Raw genomic sequence first — 20589 nt, 5'->3', positions numbered from 1 at the left:
GGTTTCTTTAAATTTCCATCATGATGGTTGAATCAGGACAAACTCAGGATTTGACATACTGTACTTTATAATATTTCATGGATTGTTATGGTGTCTTTAATAAGACCCTGCGGCAGCTGTTGGCAGATTTTAACTTTTTACATAGCAATCAATCAATCACACAAATTAAAGATCCCGGAAGTAAAGTTGTGGCTTGTGTGATGTCACGGTAATTATTTCTACATAAAAAAGCTACATTTTCTTGGTAACTCTTAAAAATAACTTTCAATAAAAACAAATATTAGCTTGCATTATTACATTTATATAATAGGCTATAATACAATATATATTTATATGTTTTATGAATCCTCCCTGCAGACCCCATGAGGTACCTTCACAGACCTCCAAAACCATGGCACCATCAAATAAAATGTTAAATTACACATACACCTTTGGTTTCATAAAGCAAGCCAAACAATGAAATTACATTTAAGCAACCCAAACAAGTCAAATTAAAAACAACCAAAATAAAGACAAGTATGGGGTAGTACACTGCATCGTAAGAACAATCTAAAAAAAACAGCTGGAGGCATCTCAAATAAACATGCTGTACTGTCCATTGTCCAACTGTATATAAACCTACAGCTGCAGAATGGATGAGTTTGGCTGTGGGATTGTTTTGTGTGAACATCAAAAGCATACAGCATTATCCTGCTTTCAAACACTTCACCCTACACAAAAGTCTGCTGCCGCAGGCAGCAGTGTCCCTTTATGATAATCCAACGTTCACAGCTTCCTCAGTCAGCTATAAATAGTACACCACTCAAGCCTTCCCTGCATGACAGATGACTTGCATTCACCCTGCCTCATACAGTACTGTATACTAGTGCTGTCAAAAGTACCAGTACTTCGGTACCAAGTCAGTACTAAAATAAAAAATATGTCACGATACCAGTGTTTGTGCAGTACCAGTAGTACAAAGCCTCAAATTAATTAGGTCCCAGTGCGCTCTCTGACTGTCACACGACTGCTTTTAAATGCTCACGCTTATTTGAGCGTGTGCTCCGAATACTCCTTTTTCACTGAAATACACAACTAATCGAATTAAAATCGAGATGTCCGAGTGTGATTATAAAACCTTGAAATTCTCATACACTGGAAACTCCACTCAAATTGAGAATCATACACATTTATGAGAGATGACAGAGCAGAGCACCATCCGCGATGGTGTTATTTTTATATAATTAAAATCACAGTTTTTGCGCTTTAACGATCACAATGGGCCATGTAGTGAACTGTTAATCTGGAGAATTTAAACGTCAACACATAAAATAAAAGCATGATTCATAAAAAAAAAAAAACGCTTGAAAATGGAAGAAATTGCAAAAGTAGTATATTATAACTGTATAGTAAAATGTAATCCTCACTGTAGAAATAATAATTTAATAATAACAACAACAATAATAATGAATAATTATTGTAATAATAATACAAATTAAGCAATATAATCACAAGCAAGTGTGCTATAGTACTGAATTAAAGTTTGTTTACAAATGCAATATGTTGATAATGAATTGTTCTCATTTTTACTTGTTAAAAGTTTTTTATAAGTTAAAGTTCATTTTTGATTAGACACCATTATGTTAATGAAATGAAATTAAACTTTAATACATGGGATTCTGGAAAAATAATTTAAAAAAAAGGAAAAAAGGATTTGAGGAAACAGATTTCTGTAGGGCCTTGCTTAAAAACAAACATGCATATCTTTTAATTTAATATTTACATTGAAACTGAACTTTAAAAAAAGCTAAAGGAGTGTGTTCAATAGCACACTATCACATTAGCACCAACTCACCAACTCCATTTGTTTTTCGAATACTTATGTAAATGAGGTGGAAAAACAGTTATTGGCCTGCTAGCCTTACCAAACAAGAAGCAAATTGTTAACACTTTACCGAACATTGCGAGTTGGCTTGCATGATGAGGAGGAGGGCGTGGCTGGGCTGTGAGGGTGCAAGGCTGGAGCTGAATCACCTAATCAACCGGGAGGAGGTGGGAACCAGCTGAGCAGTCAACAAAACTTTTAATGACATAAAAGAACTGAAACATAACATAAAACACATAGACATACACACACAGTGGTGTGTCTCTCTCTCTCTCGAACTGGTGCCCCCGGCTCCTCTTTATCCCCCTCCCGGCTGATTAGGTGACTCAGCTTCGGCCGTGCACCCTCATGGCCTGGCCATGCCCTCCTCCTCGTCACAGATTGCAATTACACCACTAGGTCTGTTAAGCGTAAAAAGGTCAATGAAAGTCAGAGTCAACACAAATCCACCACTATCTACATGTGGCATGTTGCCATATGTCCATTTTAACAGTGTGACCTAATACCCAAGCTTTGTGACCATGTCTGACAGCAATATACTGTAGCTTATAATTCATCGCTATTATCTTTCTCACTCCTGTTCAGTCTAGCTAACTTAACCAAACCTTACTTAATAAAGCAGTTCATGAAGAAAACACCGGAGGCTAGCCAGGAGGGTGAGTCTTTTTCCTTCTATCCATTTACTGTCTTTCATCGTGTGTTCATTCATTCAAAGAGAGTGTTCTAGTGTTTCTCTTTCAGCAGGCAAATCCTTGGAGTGCCACACAGGAATGTGTATTTTAAAGAGCAGTGGAATAGCTTTGATTTTGCTTAATCACAAAAGTAAACATCACATAGATGTTGTGACTTACTGCATTTTTTCAGTACGCTGATCTCGGCACTTGATGCCTGCAATTCTACTCTACACCTGGGACTTGAGCAAATCTGTTGGAGATCACCAACAGGCATGCTGATTCAAACACAATTATCTATGTGTGCGCTCTCTTTTTTCAGTAGATCAAACTTTAAGCTTGTATCAGACATGAATCAAGCTTTACAATCAAAAAATAAGCCTGCAAAAGGAAAAAGGCTAAATGTTTTTAATGCAATAGTCAACAGAACTGCAAGAACCAAGCATCCAGAGGCAAAGGCATGCTGAATATCCAACCGTACGATCTGTAATGACTCACAATCAGTCACAAAATATTCTGGTTGCTAGGACACATCACTGTCATAGAGCCACAGAGGCTGGAAATGAGACAAATAAAGATTAGAGGTTGAATAGAGGTTGAAATGTAATCGATTTCCTTTTAATATTAGCTCATGAGTCGTGACACATGAAAGTCCAAAATAACCTCACACCTGAGCATTGTTGTCAACAGGCACCATCTGTGAGAATCCAAAGATTCTGCCTACTCTTTAAAGGGGACCTATTATGCAAAATTCACTTTTACATGGTGTTTGAAAATAAATGTGTGTTGGCAGTGTGTGTACACAACCACACTATAATTATAAAAATCAACCCAGTCCTTTTTTTTAATCCCCATTAATCAAGCCGTTTGCATATTCTGCACTTTGTACAGGCCCTGCCCGTGACTGTTGACAGACACTGCCGACGTGCTTCAGGTGTATGATTATCAAAAGAGATTATAATGTTTTATACACCTGTTTCTGCAGCAGGCATTTATTAAACAAGATTTAATATAATGTAATATGGAAATGAACTCATTTATCAATATTACTTAATAAAGTGAATGTTTTCACTTACTTTGTATATCTCCCTGAGTGTCAACATGTTAGTGTGACATCATGCCCCTGCATCTCAGCGAAATCAGAGTTGAGAATTTCTACACGAGCCTACAAGTTGTACTACTTTTCAAAAATGTATCCGACACTGAAAACTCCTGATGTTGCTAACAATACAAAAAGCACTTATCAATTTACTTGAAGTGAAAATCAGTCGTCCTTTCTTGTTTAATAAATTAAGCAATCACACGATCATGCAGAACTTCTCATAAGGATCTCTTTCTCAGCGGCGATAACAGCAGTGATGACGATCTCGCACTCTTTGCTTTCAAATGCGTCACTTAAAGCATGATTGCGTCACTCAAGGCCAGCTAGAAGGCCTCGACCGGGACATATCCTTTAGAAACTGGTACGATAACGGCATTGTACTGGTGAGACAGTTATTTAAGAGTAATGGACAACTTTTTAATTATTGTGAATTCCTTAATTACTATAAGATTCCAGTAACTGCTAAATAGTTTGCAATAGTGTTTGATGTTTTTTAAAAATTCTTTATAAAAACAATATGGAAAGAAGAAATATATTGTTACCTAAATACAAAACATATTGGAATTCATTGTATAATCAGATTGAATGGAAAGAGGTCTGGAGGTTACATAGTAAATACTGTCTCATCAATAAAGTTAAAGAAGTCACATATAAAGTTATTCATTTAATTTACCCGGTGAGACTAGTCTCAAGATTTTTTAGAGACATGGAGACTACATGTGTCTTTTGTAACTTAGAGGAAGAATCCATAAAACATTTATTCTTTGAATGTGTGTTCAACCAATTTTTATTTGTATAAGAATAAGAATAAAAGTTTAGAACAAAATTTGGTGATTAATCTGTTAATTATATATGGAAAAGAAAACATATACACAAACAAAAATGGGCAAACAATAAACCTAACATCATACCGTTTAAAACTGAACTGATGCATTATATTGGGACTCTAAAAGATGCAAGAAATAAAAAGGCAAAACGAATGTATAGAATACTTGAAACCTTTTCATTTTAAGTTATCCCCTGGCTTTATTTGGTTTATTATTATTTGTTGTTTTTTCTTTCTCTCTTTCTGTTTATACTCTTTAATGCTACTATGATTGTAACAGTAAGTACATTGTGATCCTCTGTGTGTACAGTATATTTTGTTGTAAGTGTTATAGTTCTATAAAAAAAAATACATTTCAATAAAAACAAAGACCGGGACATATCCTAAAGATCACACCCACCAAGAACAAATAAATCAATCTGATTGGCTGATGAATCTCACTTTAGTTGCGCATTAATTTGCACTGTTGGCCAATGAATGCGAAAATTCTGAAGGCCTGACGGTGTGGAGCTCAAACTCACACGCTGCTTCAGCTAACGAGCTCGGCTTCTGGCATGCGATTTGTGAAACAGCTATCACACTTTGCTTGTAAACATCAAGAAATAAATTCTGACTGGATAAACTTTTCATTTTTCTCTATTTGCTTGTAGATTAATTAAGGCAAAATACATAGACAAAAAGGTGACTGAAAATGAAAAGATGAAAAATATTGATTTATTTGGCATTTTAGGCCAGCAGATAAGGCTTTGCTGGCCCTGAGAATTCGCCACTGGTTGTTTCGTTATAGCGCATAGCAAACGTTTTTGTGTGTGTGTTGCTCATCCATCATTGTAAAACTGCTGAAAACTGACTGACTGTCTGACTTCTGACTGACTGTCTGACTTCTGACTGACTGTCTGACTTCTGACTGAGTCTCTCCCTCATCAGTGTCTCACTCCGGTTCAAACATACAGGGCTGAAAACCACTGTTTTAGCTGTCAGTCATATTTTTTATGATATCTAGTTATCTGAAGCAGAGATATCAAAACGTCCTATTCTGGATACGGGGCAGGGAGCACCAGCTCGTTTGCATTTAAAGACATACACACAAAAACAGCACATTTTTATTCCCACCCAAAAATTGCCATTTTCAACATGGTATAGTAAATTATCTGTAGGGTATTCTGAGCTGACACTTCACATACACAATCTGGGGACACTAAAGATTTAAATTACATCTTGTGAAAAGGGGTATAATAGGTGCCCTTTAAAAGACAGGAAATTGCTTCAGGAGGGTCTGTTAGCATTACTTTACACTTGCTGTTTTGGATTTAGACCTACTGCTATTTGCACCTGCCATGATTAACATTGTGCGACCCCATATACACATGAATTAGTGCTTTAATTTCCCATATGATATGTATTTTTCAAATACCGCAGAACTGGTGCATAGCTGAAACAAATTGCTTTATTCAATGGCCAACAAAGTATATTACATTATCCTGACAGTAAATTAAGCCACTATAAATCTATATAAAGACCCAGTCATGCAAAGAAAAACAAATACAGTGATATACCATGAAACAACCAGAATTGTAAAAAATACCTTGATAAATATTTTAGTAATAATAGTAAACTGTACTGTCAGTAAAGAGTTAAACTTTGCAACATGGCACTGATCACAGCGGACTTTGTCTTTGGGAGAAACGCCACAAAAAACACAGTTCAGCTAGTAATAAAACTTACGTTTTTACATTGAAACCTGTTTGAGTCAAACGATTATAGTCTCTAGTTTCATCTGATATGCCATTTTTTACATTTGAGTGATTCATAGTGAAATGCCACTCTGCTAAACAAAATGTATATTAATGTGTACTTCAGCCCATTTGTTCCCTATATTTACTGTGCATTATCACATTGAGAATCAATGGGTTCTTCCAAAAGCTGAACACTTTTACTTTCAGTGGTTTATATAGAGTTAGAAAGAAATCAACTCTTTTGTCAGTGCTCTAAAAACCATCTAGTCAATAACTGAAATCAGTCACGGGTGTAATTAATAAAACATTTTTTGTAAATTTTGAAACAGTATTGATTCTGGATTCTTTGGAAGCATGTCACAGGCATTTACTGCTTAAAATAAATATTTTATTAATAAATAAGTGTTTTAGAATGCAAGCCTACAGACCACACAAAAGTGTCGTAATTACTTATGAGAATAATATAGGTTCTCTTTCCATCTTCCAATAGTTGCAGCTGATTGGCTGATGTTGCTCTTGGAAACACTCTATGCATAAAGAAGTCCCTCATTAAGCTGAGGAGTGTTATTTCTGTGTGACTAGCATAACCAAATGGAACTGTAAAAACAACAAATTTCAGATTTTCAAACAGCATGTAGTTTCATTGTCATTGGCTACTCCAGATGACGTCTCTATAGGCAACTCTGAAGATATTTAGGACAGTCATTCATGCAAGCACAGCTTATGTGTTACTCATACCCAATGTCACAAACTTTACGTTATGATTTAGAAATACAACAAACTGATACAATTCATTGATAATTGAACTGCGCCAATACAACCTCACCCATTACTAATGTACTAATTTGTAATTTAGCTGAAGCTTTTAAGAAATTTATAGCAAAATTATTGCAGAAACAGTCCCCCCTGAGGCAATTTGTTTCAGTAGCTGCTTTTCCACTATCGGGCCAGTGCGAACCAGGGCTATCAACTGGTCAGCCAGGGACAATAGTCTAGGTAGGACCTCGGGCTGTGAGGCCAAAGATGATCTGCATTCCCACAATTGAGCCAATAGACATGCAGCGTTGGCCTAAAACTTGCCCTTAATATGCCGCCCTGGTGCCAACATCACACACTGTGCCCATTTCACATTCAAGAGGGCAACTCAAGCCGAGATATCAGACTCTGGAGACTAGCTAGCCCTCGAAATTGTACTGTCCCAAACCTGTACTGTTGTGCACTGGATACACAACTTTCCAAGTTGGTGACAACATACTTAATTGTGTCTTTGTTTCGTTTAGACTAGCTTTTAACCAGCATTCTCTTGTCTTTACATTGTATGTACTGTGAGAGTACAGTCTCTGACCCAACTAGATCTATGCCTTGCCTCCACATAATTATTCATTCCTTTTCTAATTTCTCAGGGTACAGAGTCAATTGGTCTAAATCCAAAGCTTTGGCTCTGACATCGTACTGCCCAATAACGGCTTTTCAGCTGGGCGCCTTACAGTGGCATTACAAGCAAATTTGTGTGATTTAGTTACAGTTAATTTTGACCCCTTAATATAAAGGTTTTCGAGCGATGTGGGCAGGTGGTCTTCATCACATTTATCTATGATTGGGAAGGTTAATCTTATTCAAATTAATTGTATCCAAAAATTCAACCACCTGCTACAGTCTCTCCCTGTAGATGTCCCCCTCTCTTATTTCAAGCTATTTGATAGCATAGCAAAGTCCTTCATTTGGAATGGTAAACTTTCCAGATTACATTTCAGTAAGTTACATAGGCCAATTGACAAAGGCCTACCCAAGATTTTGTTTTATTTTTATGCATTCAGACTCAGACATTTTGCTCATTGGTTACTTCCACCTGAAAGAGCCCCTCCCTGTTTTTGTATTGAACAGGAATTTCTTGCCCCTATTTTGCCATTACAAAGCCTTTCTATTAAACTAACTGGAGAAGTTAAGTTACACCCCGTTATCTATAAAAGTGTGTCCTGAGTGTTTAATTTGAACATTTATTTAAATGTTGCCTCGAGCATATGGTCGAACCATAAATTATGAATGAATAAGTCCCCTTTCTGCTGGACAGTGTGAGGGAGGTTAATACGCTCGGTGACCTATATGAGAGTGTTGAGGTACTTTGAAAATATGGTTCAACATTTTAGGATTCCCAGATCTCAATTCTTTAAGTATTTACAGCTGCACAACCTGCTCTGTACTATTTTTGGGAGTAGTATACACCCCCCTAAAGAAGTAGATACTCTGGAAGTGGTGATTATTGTAAAATGTAAAAATGTAAGAATCTGCCTTTAAAATCCCCACTGAATATTGATGGGGTTGTGCCCCCCTAAATGCCTATGGTGGTGTATGGCCCTGAAAGCAATATTTTAATATTATGCCTCAATCTAAAATTACCTATTTTTTGTGTTTTTCAAAGTTCAAAGGATTTGAATCAGCTCTCTTTGGACAGTCAAACTTCCACGTGCTGATCTGTGCCACACAGAATCAAACACAGAGATAAATCCAGAGTGGCAAGTTATAGCAAAGTGCAAGTGCCATATTTATCTTGCTCTTACATAACGCAGCATATGTGCTTGATGAAATCATCAGCCTTGACAGTAAAATATATGGCTACCTCTCTTAATGGCTGATTTCACTAACAGTCAATTAATGCTGCAGATAAGTTTCACATCACTCTACAAGGGGATTACCAGCAGTTCCTACATTTGCAAGACTTGTTACTGAGTTTGTATTATTTTCATATTCTCACCAGCATTACAGAAATGACACTGGACACTGCTGGAGATCACTGACAGCTAATGAGACGCATTAGTCCATTTCATTGTGGAGACAAACAGCAAGGGATCTTGAAAGGCAAGACAGCTGATTGCCCTTTCTCTGAACAGTTAGACAACCTTACAGGAGCAATAAACTAGTATATATTTAATATTATAAAAAACATTTAAGTAAAATTTTTCAAATGTACATATTCTTGTCCCATGACAATGGAATTATTTTTCATACATACATTTAAAACTGTTTAGCTGTTTTTCTCTATGCTCACGTCGTGTCAGTATTACTGTAATTTTGAGATAGCAACTCGGAGATTCTAGTCTGAGCACGTCTTCGGACATTGAAAATTATTTGTTTCTATGCAATACTCATATAGCAAAAACAGCTCTGTTGTTGATAACAACAAAATATGTATTACTACATTAATTCATTAGTTCACATCTACATGTTCTTGAAAAATATTACAGAACAAATAAAACAGTCCATTTAACAATGGCATAATAAAATGGCTATCACACAGAAAAATGTGTTCACTACATTAAACTATTGGCTGCTGCCATATTTGTGTACATCATGTCACAGCTGTCAAGTCAGAGCTTTCATAATAATCAGATAATTTGAAATCTTGTAATTATGGTAAACCCGATATTTAAAAGGAATGCACCACAAGATTATTGTTCTTACACTTGAGATTTGATGGTGGGTAGTAATAGACAACATGTGATCTGGATTACGTAATGAGATTGCGAAAATCAATTACTTGTTATTAGACAATGAAATGAAAGTGTGGAAAGGATAGTAAATTATTACTTAAACAACAAGGCTGTTGAATGCTAGATTCTGATTGGTTGATGTATGTTCTAAGGTGTGCAATGATTTTTCAGTAAATGCACAGCTATGAAGTAGTTCCAGACCGCATAATAATTTCATATCACTTTGGCAAATTATTTCAGTTATTTCAAAGAGCCAAACAGGCTACCACAGAAAATGAATCCAATAAAACATAGACATTGGCAAGGAAATCGGTTAAAAATGACAATGTCTATAATAACTTTTTATATTAATATCTGTGGAAAGCACCCTCTCTATCTTGCTCTCTTTCGCTCTCACACACATAGACAGTTCTAAAGTAACACTTTCAAACTAGCATTGTTGCATAGAGGCACAAAGTCTATTTCACGATCATTCACTTTCTCTGTTACTCAGTTGTGGAATGAGTTTCTAACCTACACACAATCTGCTGAAACCTGAAAAAGGCTTGAGATAAAAACCCTGAACGATGTCTTCAGGTGTGGTAACCATGGCAAAAGCGGAATAATTGACTCTGGTCCATTGGATTATAATAAAAAAATAAAAACATTCTGCGCTTTGTGCCATGGCTGCATTACCACCTCGGGGTGCATTATTTTTTAATAATTCAAAAGGTCTGTCATCAATAAATCCTTACATAATATACTTAAAATTAAATTTTCATAAAAACATGCAGTAAAAAATTATAATTTTTTAAAATTATAAAAAATTATAATTTTTTACTGCATGTAATTTTTAATCAGTATCAAATTACATATAAAAAATTTGACCGAGATGAAGTTCAGTACCCCAATGAAAAAAAAAGTAAAACAACACTGTTCAATTCTCCCTTTAGCAGAACTCAATCAGGTGCAAGTGGCCTCAAGAGAGTCCCCATTTAGAAAGAGGGGGAGAGAGAAATAGGGAGAGAGAGAGGGAGAGAGGGAGAGAGAGAGAGAGAGAATTTTGGACACACCTAAATTCAAGTTCCCCTAACACACTGCAACATGAAGCCCTTAAAACCCAAGAGCTGAAGCCTAAAACCAGTTCCTTTTGTCAGCTGGCTCTGAAACTCACAAACCCACTAACAAACACCAGTTTCAGACCAGCACTGCTGAACAAATCCAGATCAGAATAAATCAAATCATAAAAGAAAGCAAAAATTCATATTTGGATCATTGGGAAAATGAAAGTAAAAACCAAAGCAAATTGGAATGTTATCGGGCCCTAAATAGAACATATAATCTGGCAGAATATCTGCACACTGTAAGAGATCAAAAACAGAGACGGATCCTCCCCAAATACAGACTCAGTGATCACAGTCTGAACATAGAAAAAGGCTGACACAGACAAACATGGCTTCCAAAGGAAGAACAAGTCTGTGCTCACTGTGACACGGGTGAGGTCAAGACAGAGACACACTTTCTCCTTCACTGTGAGAAATGTACAGAGTTGAGAGAGAGACACCTCCACAAACTCACACCTCATGCAACAGTTTTCCAGTTTGGCAGAAACAGATCAGATGCTGGTGTTACTGGGGGAGATCAGATCAGATGCTGGTGTTACTGGGGGAGATCAGATCAGATGCAGGTGTTACTGGGGGAGATCAGGTCAGATGCCGGTGTTACTGGGGGAGATCAGATCAGATGCCGGTGTTACTGGGGGAGATCAGATCAGATGCCGGTACTACTGGGGGAGATCAGATCAGATGCCGGTGTTACTGGGGGAGATCAGATCAGATGCCGGTGTTACTGGGGGAGATCAGATCAGATGCCGGTATTACTGGGGGAGATCAGATCAGATGCCGGTGTTACTGGGGGAGATCAGATCAGATGCCGGTGTTACTGGGGAGATCAGATCAGATGCCGGTGTTACTGGGGGAGATCAGATCAGATGCCGGTGTTACTGGAGGAGATCAGATCAGATGCCGGTGTTACTGGGGGAGATCAGATCAGATGCCGGTGTTACTGGGGGAGATCAGATCAGATGCCGGTGTTACTGGGGGAGGACCATCATGCATCAGTTGCAGCAAAATTCATTTTTGAGCTGCACCTCCTCAGAAACCAATCACTGCCTTAATGTACTTCATTCAAAGTACTTTTATTCTCTTATGCTCATAATGTTGTGTTAAATGCTTATTTTATATTTTATAGTGTATATTGTTATTATAGTTTTTTACATCTTATTTTAATTCTAACTTTATTGCTATTTGTTACAATTTTATTATTATTATTTGTCTTGTCATTATCTGTTTTGTGTATTAATGCTTTGGCAATATTGTATGTAAACACAAACATGCCAATAAAGTACTTTTAAATTGAAATTGAGAGAGAGAGAGAGAGAGAGAGAGAGAGAGAGAGAGAGAGAGAGAGAGAGAGAGAGAGAGAAAAAAAAGAGTATCTAGCTCTTCTGAGATATTAGGACTGTGACTCATGCTCCTGCTGGGCTGGGTGAAATACAAGAGACCTGTGTGCTTCATTATTAAATGCCCCTGCAGACATATAGGGTACAAAGTCCCTGTGGGATAAAAGACACTTTTAATTTGATTTTATCCCAAAACACTAAACAGCAACAAAAATTATCATAGTACTTTCCTTAACACCTGTTTGTCATTTCCTGATCCATGAGATCATTGCGTGCTATGTCTAAAGTTTGATTTTGAGGTAAGTGAATGGATCGTATTTGGGTTTAAAAATGTTTTTAATAAAAACAACCTTCTGTTATTATTTATTTTCACACAAAAGTTCCATCAATACACTTTGTGACAAAAAAAACTAAAGTGATCTAGTCTGTTTGAAGTATATGGTCATAGATTGTATGCCTTAAGTCCTTAAACTGGCAATCATCAACCTTTAAAGGTCATCCAGAATATTTAGTCACTCAGAAGGGGTATTGTCACAACTTTTGTCTATTTAAAGACCAGCTGAGGTCATTCATATCCTCGTAAGTGTTCCTTTACAGATAACCACAACTTTTTTCAGTTTACTACAACTCAGTTGACTGCTTTACATTCACAGAACAATTTACTCGACAGACATCAGTCTGGCTTACAAAAAAAAAAAGACAGACACTGCCCTTTGTCAGTAGCAGAAACCCTGCGACTGGTGAGAGCTAAATCCTGATCATCTGTCCTCATCCTAGACTTGTCTGCTACTTTTTACACAGTGAACCACCAGATTCTCCTGTCCACTCTCTCTGACCTGGGCATCACAGGAACGTGAAGTGTGATGGATTAGATGGTTTGAGTCATACCTCACAGGCAGATCATTCAAGGTCACCTGGAAAGGAAAGGTGTCCAAGTCACAACAGCTGACCACTAGTGTTCCTCAGGGATCAGTGCTTGGACCCCTCCTCATTTAGATCTACACTACATCACTCAGACCGATAATAAAGGCCCATTGTTTTTCCTATCACTGCTACGCAGATGATATGCAGCTCTACCTGTTGTTCCAGCCTGACGACCGCACTGTCTCCGCACATATCTCTGCCTACCTCTCGAAGATCTCAGCCAGGACAAAGGAATGTCACCTTCAGCTCAATCCAGCCAACCCGTCTGTTGACCACAACCTCATTATTCATCTTGATTCAACTACACTAACATAAACCAGCTTAAACCAGTTTAACTTCACTGCCCAAATCTCATCAACTGCCCGGTCTTGCGGTTTCATACCACAGGATAAAATCAGACCTTCCTGTCTGAAAATGCTGCACAGCTCCTGGTCCAAGCTCTGGTCATCTCAAGACTGATCTAATGTAATGCCCTGTTGGCAGGCCTCACAGCTAGCACAATTAAGCCACTGCAGATGGTCCAGAACGCAACAACTCATCTGTTTGACAATCAGCCAAAAAGTGCTCATGTCACCCCACTCTTGATTTCGCTCCACTGGTAACCTGTAGCAGCTTTTCATAAAATTCAAGGCTTTGACTCTGTGGAACAGCACTCTCTTACACTCAATTCACTCCTCCAGGTCTATGTACCAACTCACTCTCTAAGGTCAATGAAATAATTTATGCCTGGTGGTCCTGTTGCATAGAGGCACAAAGTCTATTTCATGATCATTCACTTTCTCTGTTAATCTGTTGCATAATGAGCTTCCAACCTCCATACGATCTGCTGAAACCATATCAACAATCAAGAATCTGCTGAAAACACATCTGTTTCGAGAGTACATAACCAATCCACCCTAAATGCACTTGCTTAATATTTAACAATATTTAAAGAAAGAAAAAAAAAATCTTCTGTGCTAGCATCTACACTACTCCAGTCACCTTGAGACTCGTCAGTGTAATACTGCAGATATTTTTGACCTTTGCACGACAAATTGCTTGCTATGTTCCTCATTTGGAAGTCGCTTTGGATAAAACCATGTGTTAAAAGACTAAATGTAAATGTAACTCAAGAATCCTACCTCCAACAACTATCATAAATATTTTGAAGGTGAAGTGTGTCATTTCTGCACAATTACTAAATGGAATTATACTGATTTTAAAACAGGCTCCCCGAACACTCCCCCATCTTCCATTGGTCTGCAAAACAGATAGTCACACCCCACACTGGTTGAGCCAATGTTGCTGTGCCAGGCTGGTCAGGATGCTCAAACAGAGCAAATGCTTTGATAGAGCACAGAGCCACAGTGGTGAATGCCTTGTCCATTGATTTGTACTCAGGAACAATACAATTTGCTTAAAGGTGAAGTGTGAAGTGGTTCTACTATCCCTGTTTATTGTACATTGACAACTATAGGTAAGCCATTTATAGGTTTGACTTCACCAAAAGAGCAAAAACTGAGCCTCTAAGGCACAATCAAAGCATTTATGTTTATATTTTGAGGCTACTTCAGCCGAGGGAATATGAAAAACCATGGCAGATGTGTACAAAGGCAAAGAAAGTTAGCATCACCTACTGAGACAGTGAGAACGGAGGCACACACGCACGCACACACACCACAAATTCTGAGATTGTTCTGGCAAACCGGAGCACCAATAACGAGATAATTGCTAACGAGCTAATACACCGCTGCCTTCCCAACAGCGATCTCCCCTAGGGCTCCAAAATGGTCAATAACGGTGCTGTCATTACACTTACAAGCTACAAGTAGAACAATCCTACCTCATGTGCTGGATATCCTGCACCGTCCACCCAGATGCTGATCAATCCAGCGATGTTTTCAAACGAGCCGATTCCTGTGCCATGCTTTCCGTCTGGTGTGTATATGTTATAGTGAGCTAGTTCATTACCATGTTAAACTTTTATCATCTTTCATTTAGTATGGCCTATTTGTTCATAGGGAATCAGAGAGTGGGAAAGGCCATGATGAGTCTAAGGCAGGGGTGCCCACACTTTTTTGCATGATGATCTACTTTTAAATGACCAACTCAATAAGATCTACCAACTAAAAAAAAAATTCATAAAAAAAAAAAATGCTTGTTAGGACTGCTGCATGTATCCCTATATGGAATTCATCTTCAAATTAATAAAAATAAAATAAAATAATGTTGATATCATCCAGTTTTAACACTAAACCCAACACACCTACAGCACAATAGATTACAATAGACAGGGCATTTACCTTATTCTGATGACTTGCACTGAATGGAATCAGACAGTTTTGCATAATCAGGGCAGTAGCTGCTGGTAGCTAGTCTCAAACACTGCTAGCTTTGCAATTTCGCACTCCGTTCTCAGAGGCCCTTGGAGGGCGCAAACCTAGTTGTCATGGCAACTGAAAAATCTTGCCTGGTCAAAATGTACTCGTCAAGTTCAAGTCAGACAGAAAGACATTATATTTATTTGTATACAAATTTAACGAAAGCACATTTAAATTTTGTGCGATCTACCAGCATTGCCTTTGCGGTCGACTGGTAGATCGCAATCGACGTATTGGGCACCCCTGATCTAAGGGGTGTTAGCAAATATTGTTTGAAAACATACTTTTAGTAATTCCGTTTGGTGACACTAGGAGTCCAGAAATTACACACTTCACCTTTAACCAATCTTCATAGCCTAGGCTAAATCATGAGATGAACTATGAGTCATGTCAACGTATTAGTTAAAGTTAGTTAACAGGCTAATAGTTTTAAATAAAAATAAAAAAAAATGAACATGAAAAGTGTGACATCTGAGTTTCCCTCAAAGCTAGTACTAAAGTGTACAGAGAAAATCAACCTGACATATGTAACTTTCTACATTCTGCAAATACATCCTCCTAATCACAAAATACAGCAATCACAGACACCAAAGAATAAAATTCTATTATTTTAAGGCAATGGTGCATTTTTCTTTGCTAGTGAGCTGCCTTGCTGTCCACTGCCTAAACAGGCAGCATACTAACTGAACAGCCTTTGCGCAGAAGCATGCCTATGATTCGGTCTAGTTAGGCAACTCACTAGTTTTGGAACAGAACTAACACAAACAGTCACAGTTTGGCAAGCAACTGTTCTATAATATAAAAACAACACTCAAGCATGCTACCTGGAAACTTGGTATGATATCTTTTATAAAGTAACATCACCACTGAGTTCTAACACACAAGCCAGGAATCTAAGGGCTTTAGGGCCTATGCAGCCAACTGGGAAGTGCACACAGTGACAAGACTATTTTAACCATCAAAGTCTCAGATTACATTGTCATCTTATGGAGACTCAGGAGAGTCCAAAAAGAAATATTAGGCCCAGTCTAGCCATCCATCTTATGCCATCACATACATACAGTACATACAAGGCCCTCTTCCTTTGCTTCCTCCTGTGTGTTTGCTAAAGCTCCGGATGTACAGTAGTAACACTGACAGATCGTTTCATGATCTGCTTGGTGCGATTTAGTGATTTCTTTCACATTAACAGGAGTTCAGTAGTGGAATCGTATTGTGAGACGGTTTGTAGGCTTACACCTGCCAAAGTCTCATTCCAAAAAGCTTGTTAAGAACCATGCCAATGACAGAGCAAAGGGCACTATAGCTGTGGACATAAACAGACCCAAAAATAATAGTTTAATGATAAACTTAAAAGACAACATGTCCGTAAACGATCTCTCTCTCCCGCACGATATCCTGCAGTCTACCTTTATCCCTCACGGAGGCATAATTAGCCTAATATGGGACCGGGTGTGTAGGATCACGACCGGCCCGCCCTCCGCCCTGCCACATTCCTCCGTCGTTCTCGTACACCCCCCCACCCCCCCTTCCCTGGGGGAAGGCGTGCTTTAAGTCTAGTCTGCCGGCAGGTCATCCCCATCTACCTGGACAAGGGAGGGGACAAGGGGAGGGAAACAGAAATAATTAAAATGGGGGGTACTTCCTGTAACAGTGTAGTACCCTCCAAAAAAACACTGTAAAATTTAAAAGAGGGAAAAGGCCAACGCAGAGCGGCAGTGAGAGAGAGAGAGGAGAGAGAGATGAAAAGAAAAACAAAATCTCGCCAGTTCTCCGATACGCCGCAGCTTGTTCCTCGGCCACTCCTCCACCCTCTATCGGACGACAGCCACGCCTCTCCGGGCGGATCAGAGGCAGTCCTCCAGCCCCTGGCGGACGGAATGCCCCGCCGCGTTCTCGGGGAACAGAAGGGGTCTCCCTCGCCCCTGGCAGCGGTTCTGCCGCTCCAGGCGGTCGCCAGTGAGCCCCTCCCCGCTCGTGGTTGGCGGTCTTAAACCCTGCTGCGTTTCAGCGGCCAGTAGGCGACTCCTGCGCCCCTGGCAGCGGCCCTGACCGCTCCAGGCGGTCGGTTAGGAGCCCCTTCTCCCCTTGCGGTCACCTCCTTTGGGGTGGACGGTAGTGGCGAGAACTCTACTACGGCATATCCCTCCTCCTTCCCGGGTCCGGCACCAGTGTAAAGGGATCAATGGAAAGGAAGAGGCGAGAACCGGCTTTACGATATAAATAATAGTTTAATGATAAAATTAAAAGACAACATAAACACACACATGACGGACATGTCCGTAAACGATCTCTAACTCCCGCACGATCCCCTGCAGTCGACCTTTATCCCTCACGGAGGCATAATTAGCCTAATACGGGACCGGGTGTTTAGGATCACGACCGGCCCCGCCCTCTGCCCTGCCATAAGGTTAATGTTTTGAAAAATGTTAAACTGCAAAATGTAGCTGCTGGCTCCCACACCCAACCATAAATAGCCAAACATTCTTCCATAAAAATATGTTTAACATGTAAAACAAAACTGTTGACCAATTTAAAAAGGTAAGCATATCAAAAGAAAAGCAAGAATGTCTCCAATCCAAAGCAACTCCATTTCTAGGTGCATTGATGCCCGGGCATGCAGAACAAGATATGAAGCACCAGCGAAAGGGGTCAAGGAAACTCTAAAGGACAATATGTGAGCGACTGCAAACACTCTGGCATCTGCACAGAGAATTATGTAATATCACAGTAACCGCGACTGGCAGAGCTGGCCATGATAAAGGTCTTACTATAGTGCGTTTGTTTACGATTACTCCCTCCAATGGTCAGTAAACAGATTTAATGATAAGCTGCATGATCAGCGATGTGAGTATGTTTAACTGACCTGTTAAACCACATAATTAACTGTTTCTCACCTAAAGTGATAATATCGCTTCAGAAGCCATATATTAAACCACTGGAGACTTTTGGATTACTTTTATTTTGCCTTTTAGTGCTTTTTGGAGCTTGAAAGGTCTGGCCACCATTCACTTGTGTTGTGCAGACCTACAGAGCGGAGATATTCTTAAAAATCTTTGTTTGTGCTCTGGTGAAGAAAGTAAGTCATAAACATCTGGGATGGCATGACTAAATTATGAGAAAATTGTCATCCCTTTAATCCGCAGCATTGTCTAGAACATTGAGCAGAACAAAACTCTTGTTTTTAACGGTTCTGAAAGAAAGGGCATTTAACTTAACCCAAGGCATTATTATTACATCCTCTCCCTAAAAGGAAATGATTCAAGCAACCACAAGATCAGATCAAAGGTGCATTGTTGCAATGAGGAGATTATCATCAATGTGCTTCTAGATTTGTCTAGCAATAATTGAGTGTCAGTTCGTTATAGTACTAATTCTCTGGCTATTTTTAAAGATACACAAGAGACATGACTCTGAGATGTCAACAGAGACCAATGAAGCTACCTGTGCTAGGATGTAATACCAAAGGAGATTAAAAAGAAAGACTTTTGGGGTTCTCTATATGCAATCAGATTGTCAGATAATAAAGTAAATGACAGTAATATGTCATTGTCTTTAAGTGTAATGATGATAACATTTTGTATACAAGCAAACGCCCCCTCGTCAAAATAGCAGCTTAAAACGGAATGAGGAACTGAAACAAAGATTTTATGTCTGAACTGAAGTTGTTGTTTGTTTGTTTTTTCATTCATTAATAATTCAAGTTTCAAATGGCATCTCAGCTCTGTGTAGACAGATATTTTTAAATACGATTGTCTTCTTACAAGAAATCGCTTCAGCGAAAGCGAAATCGTGACACATGGCGGCGTCTCAAAATCTAGCGTGCTCCCTACCGAGACAACACAAAGGGCCGTTCAAGCCGAACGCGTCTTTGTGTCCGAATGAGGTCTTTTATCTTATTTTTTCTATGTAAACATATTTTAAACGTCTCGGCAGGTTAAAAAGAAGGTCAACACCTGCGTTTTTTATATGCGTTGCGCTGCGTCTCGCAAGAACGCGTTCGGTCTGAGCGTAATGCAGTCTAGATAGGCAACACGCTAGGTTTTACGCACAGTCCAAGCCTCACTTGTCATCAGCCTATATTTTAGAGAAAAACACAGGAAGGGAGGGATTCAAAACAGTTATGAAATGTCTGATAATGAATTGCAGGCTTCTTTTGAGATGTTTCAAGAGCTCGTACTTTGTAACATGCAATCGATGTCTGAAATACAGTGATGTAGGTGGCATACGTGAGCATCAAATGTGCTGGATTTATTGCAAACGACTTCGGGAGAGCGATCTTTGTAAGAGACAACACGACAAAATCACAACATAAATCACAGTTAAAGTGACAGTTACCTGGTCCAGCGGTAGATCGATAATCTCGCTGATTGGCTGCAGTAGTGTGGAGCCAGTGCAAGATGTAGATTTGGCCATGGTTTAGTCCAGCTCTCCACTCCCTCACAGTCAAATCACCCCAAAATACCGTCTGACCTATTTCTTCTTTCTCTGTTTTTTCTCTGTCGGGTGTGTAATGTTCTCTGGTGCTCATCAGGTCGCGGACTGTCAGCGCTGTTGCGCCGCCTGAACACAAAGCCCGTGTAGGCGGACTGACTTGGGCTGCGTTGCATTTCAAATTTGTATGCCCTTCCCTCGCAAACTTCACTCCGTCTCAGGGACTCGGATGTACGTCACGGCTTACGTTGCGCGAGTGTCCACTACTGGCAGAAGACGTGAAATGGATTTAACTGGAACACCTTTAACCCTTGATAACTTGGAGCATGTTGAAGGCTGATGCCAATTTTTTGATTATTTAGTGATTTTTGCACCTGATAAAACCATGTTTTGAGATTGTTTTCAGAGGCTCATCTATAAATCTCGTATGTTTATTTATATTATTTTTTCATTCGAATGAATTGTTAGAAAGGATTCATCAAGATTTTCACAAACGAATAACAATGAACACACAGGCTATAACTGTGTGAGAAACTGTTTAAGGTAGCTGCAAGTATAATGCTGTTAAATCTCACTATAACTTTTCTAAACTGCTTAACTGACCTAACTTCACTTCCATCATATATTAGAGTTGTGTGTGAGTGTGGTTTATGAAGTGCAATCTGCTGTCACATCACCGTAGCTGCATTTCCGTCAAATGTGTAAAAATTCTGCTGTTATTGACCGCAAAATACCAGAATATAG

General features: G+C 39.0%; 1 protein-coding gene across 1 annotated transcript in view; it reads right to left on the bottom strand.

Moving 5' to 3' along the window:
• Positions 1-19970, bottom strand: part of mboat2a (membrane bound O-acyltransferase domain containing 2a) — an 88488-nt gene extending 68518 nt beyond the window's left edge. The window contains exon 1 of the mRNA XM_052145765.1: positions 19750-19970. Coding sequence (XP_052001725.1) covers positions 19750-19827 — 78 coding nt within the window. The 5' untranslated portion in view covers positions 19828-19970. The remainder of the gene's footprint in view (positions 1-19749) is intronic.
• Between the last annotated feature and the right edge of the window lie 619 nt (positions 19971-20589).

This window comes from Xyrauchen texanus, chromosome 16, assembly GCF_025860055.1.
Source record: "Xyrauchen texanus isolate HMW12.3.18 chromosome 16, RBS_HiC_50CHRs, whole genome shotgun sequence".
Classification (NCBI taxonomy): Eukaryota; Metazoa; Chordata; class Actinopteri; order Cypriniformes; family Catostomidae; genus Xyrauchen; species Xyrauchen texanus.
This window is presented reverse-complemented; position numbering and strand designations above follow the sequence as displayed.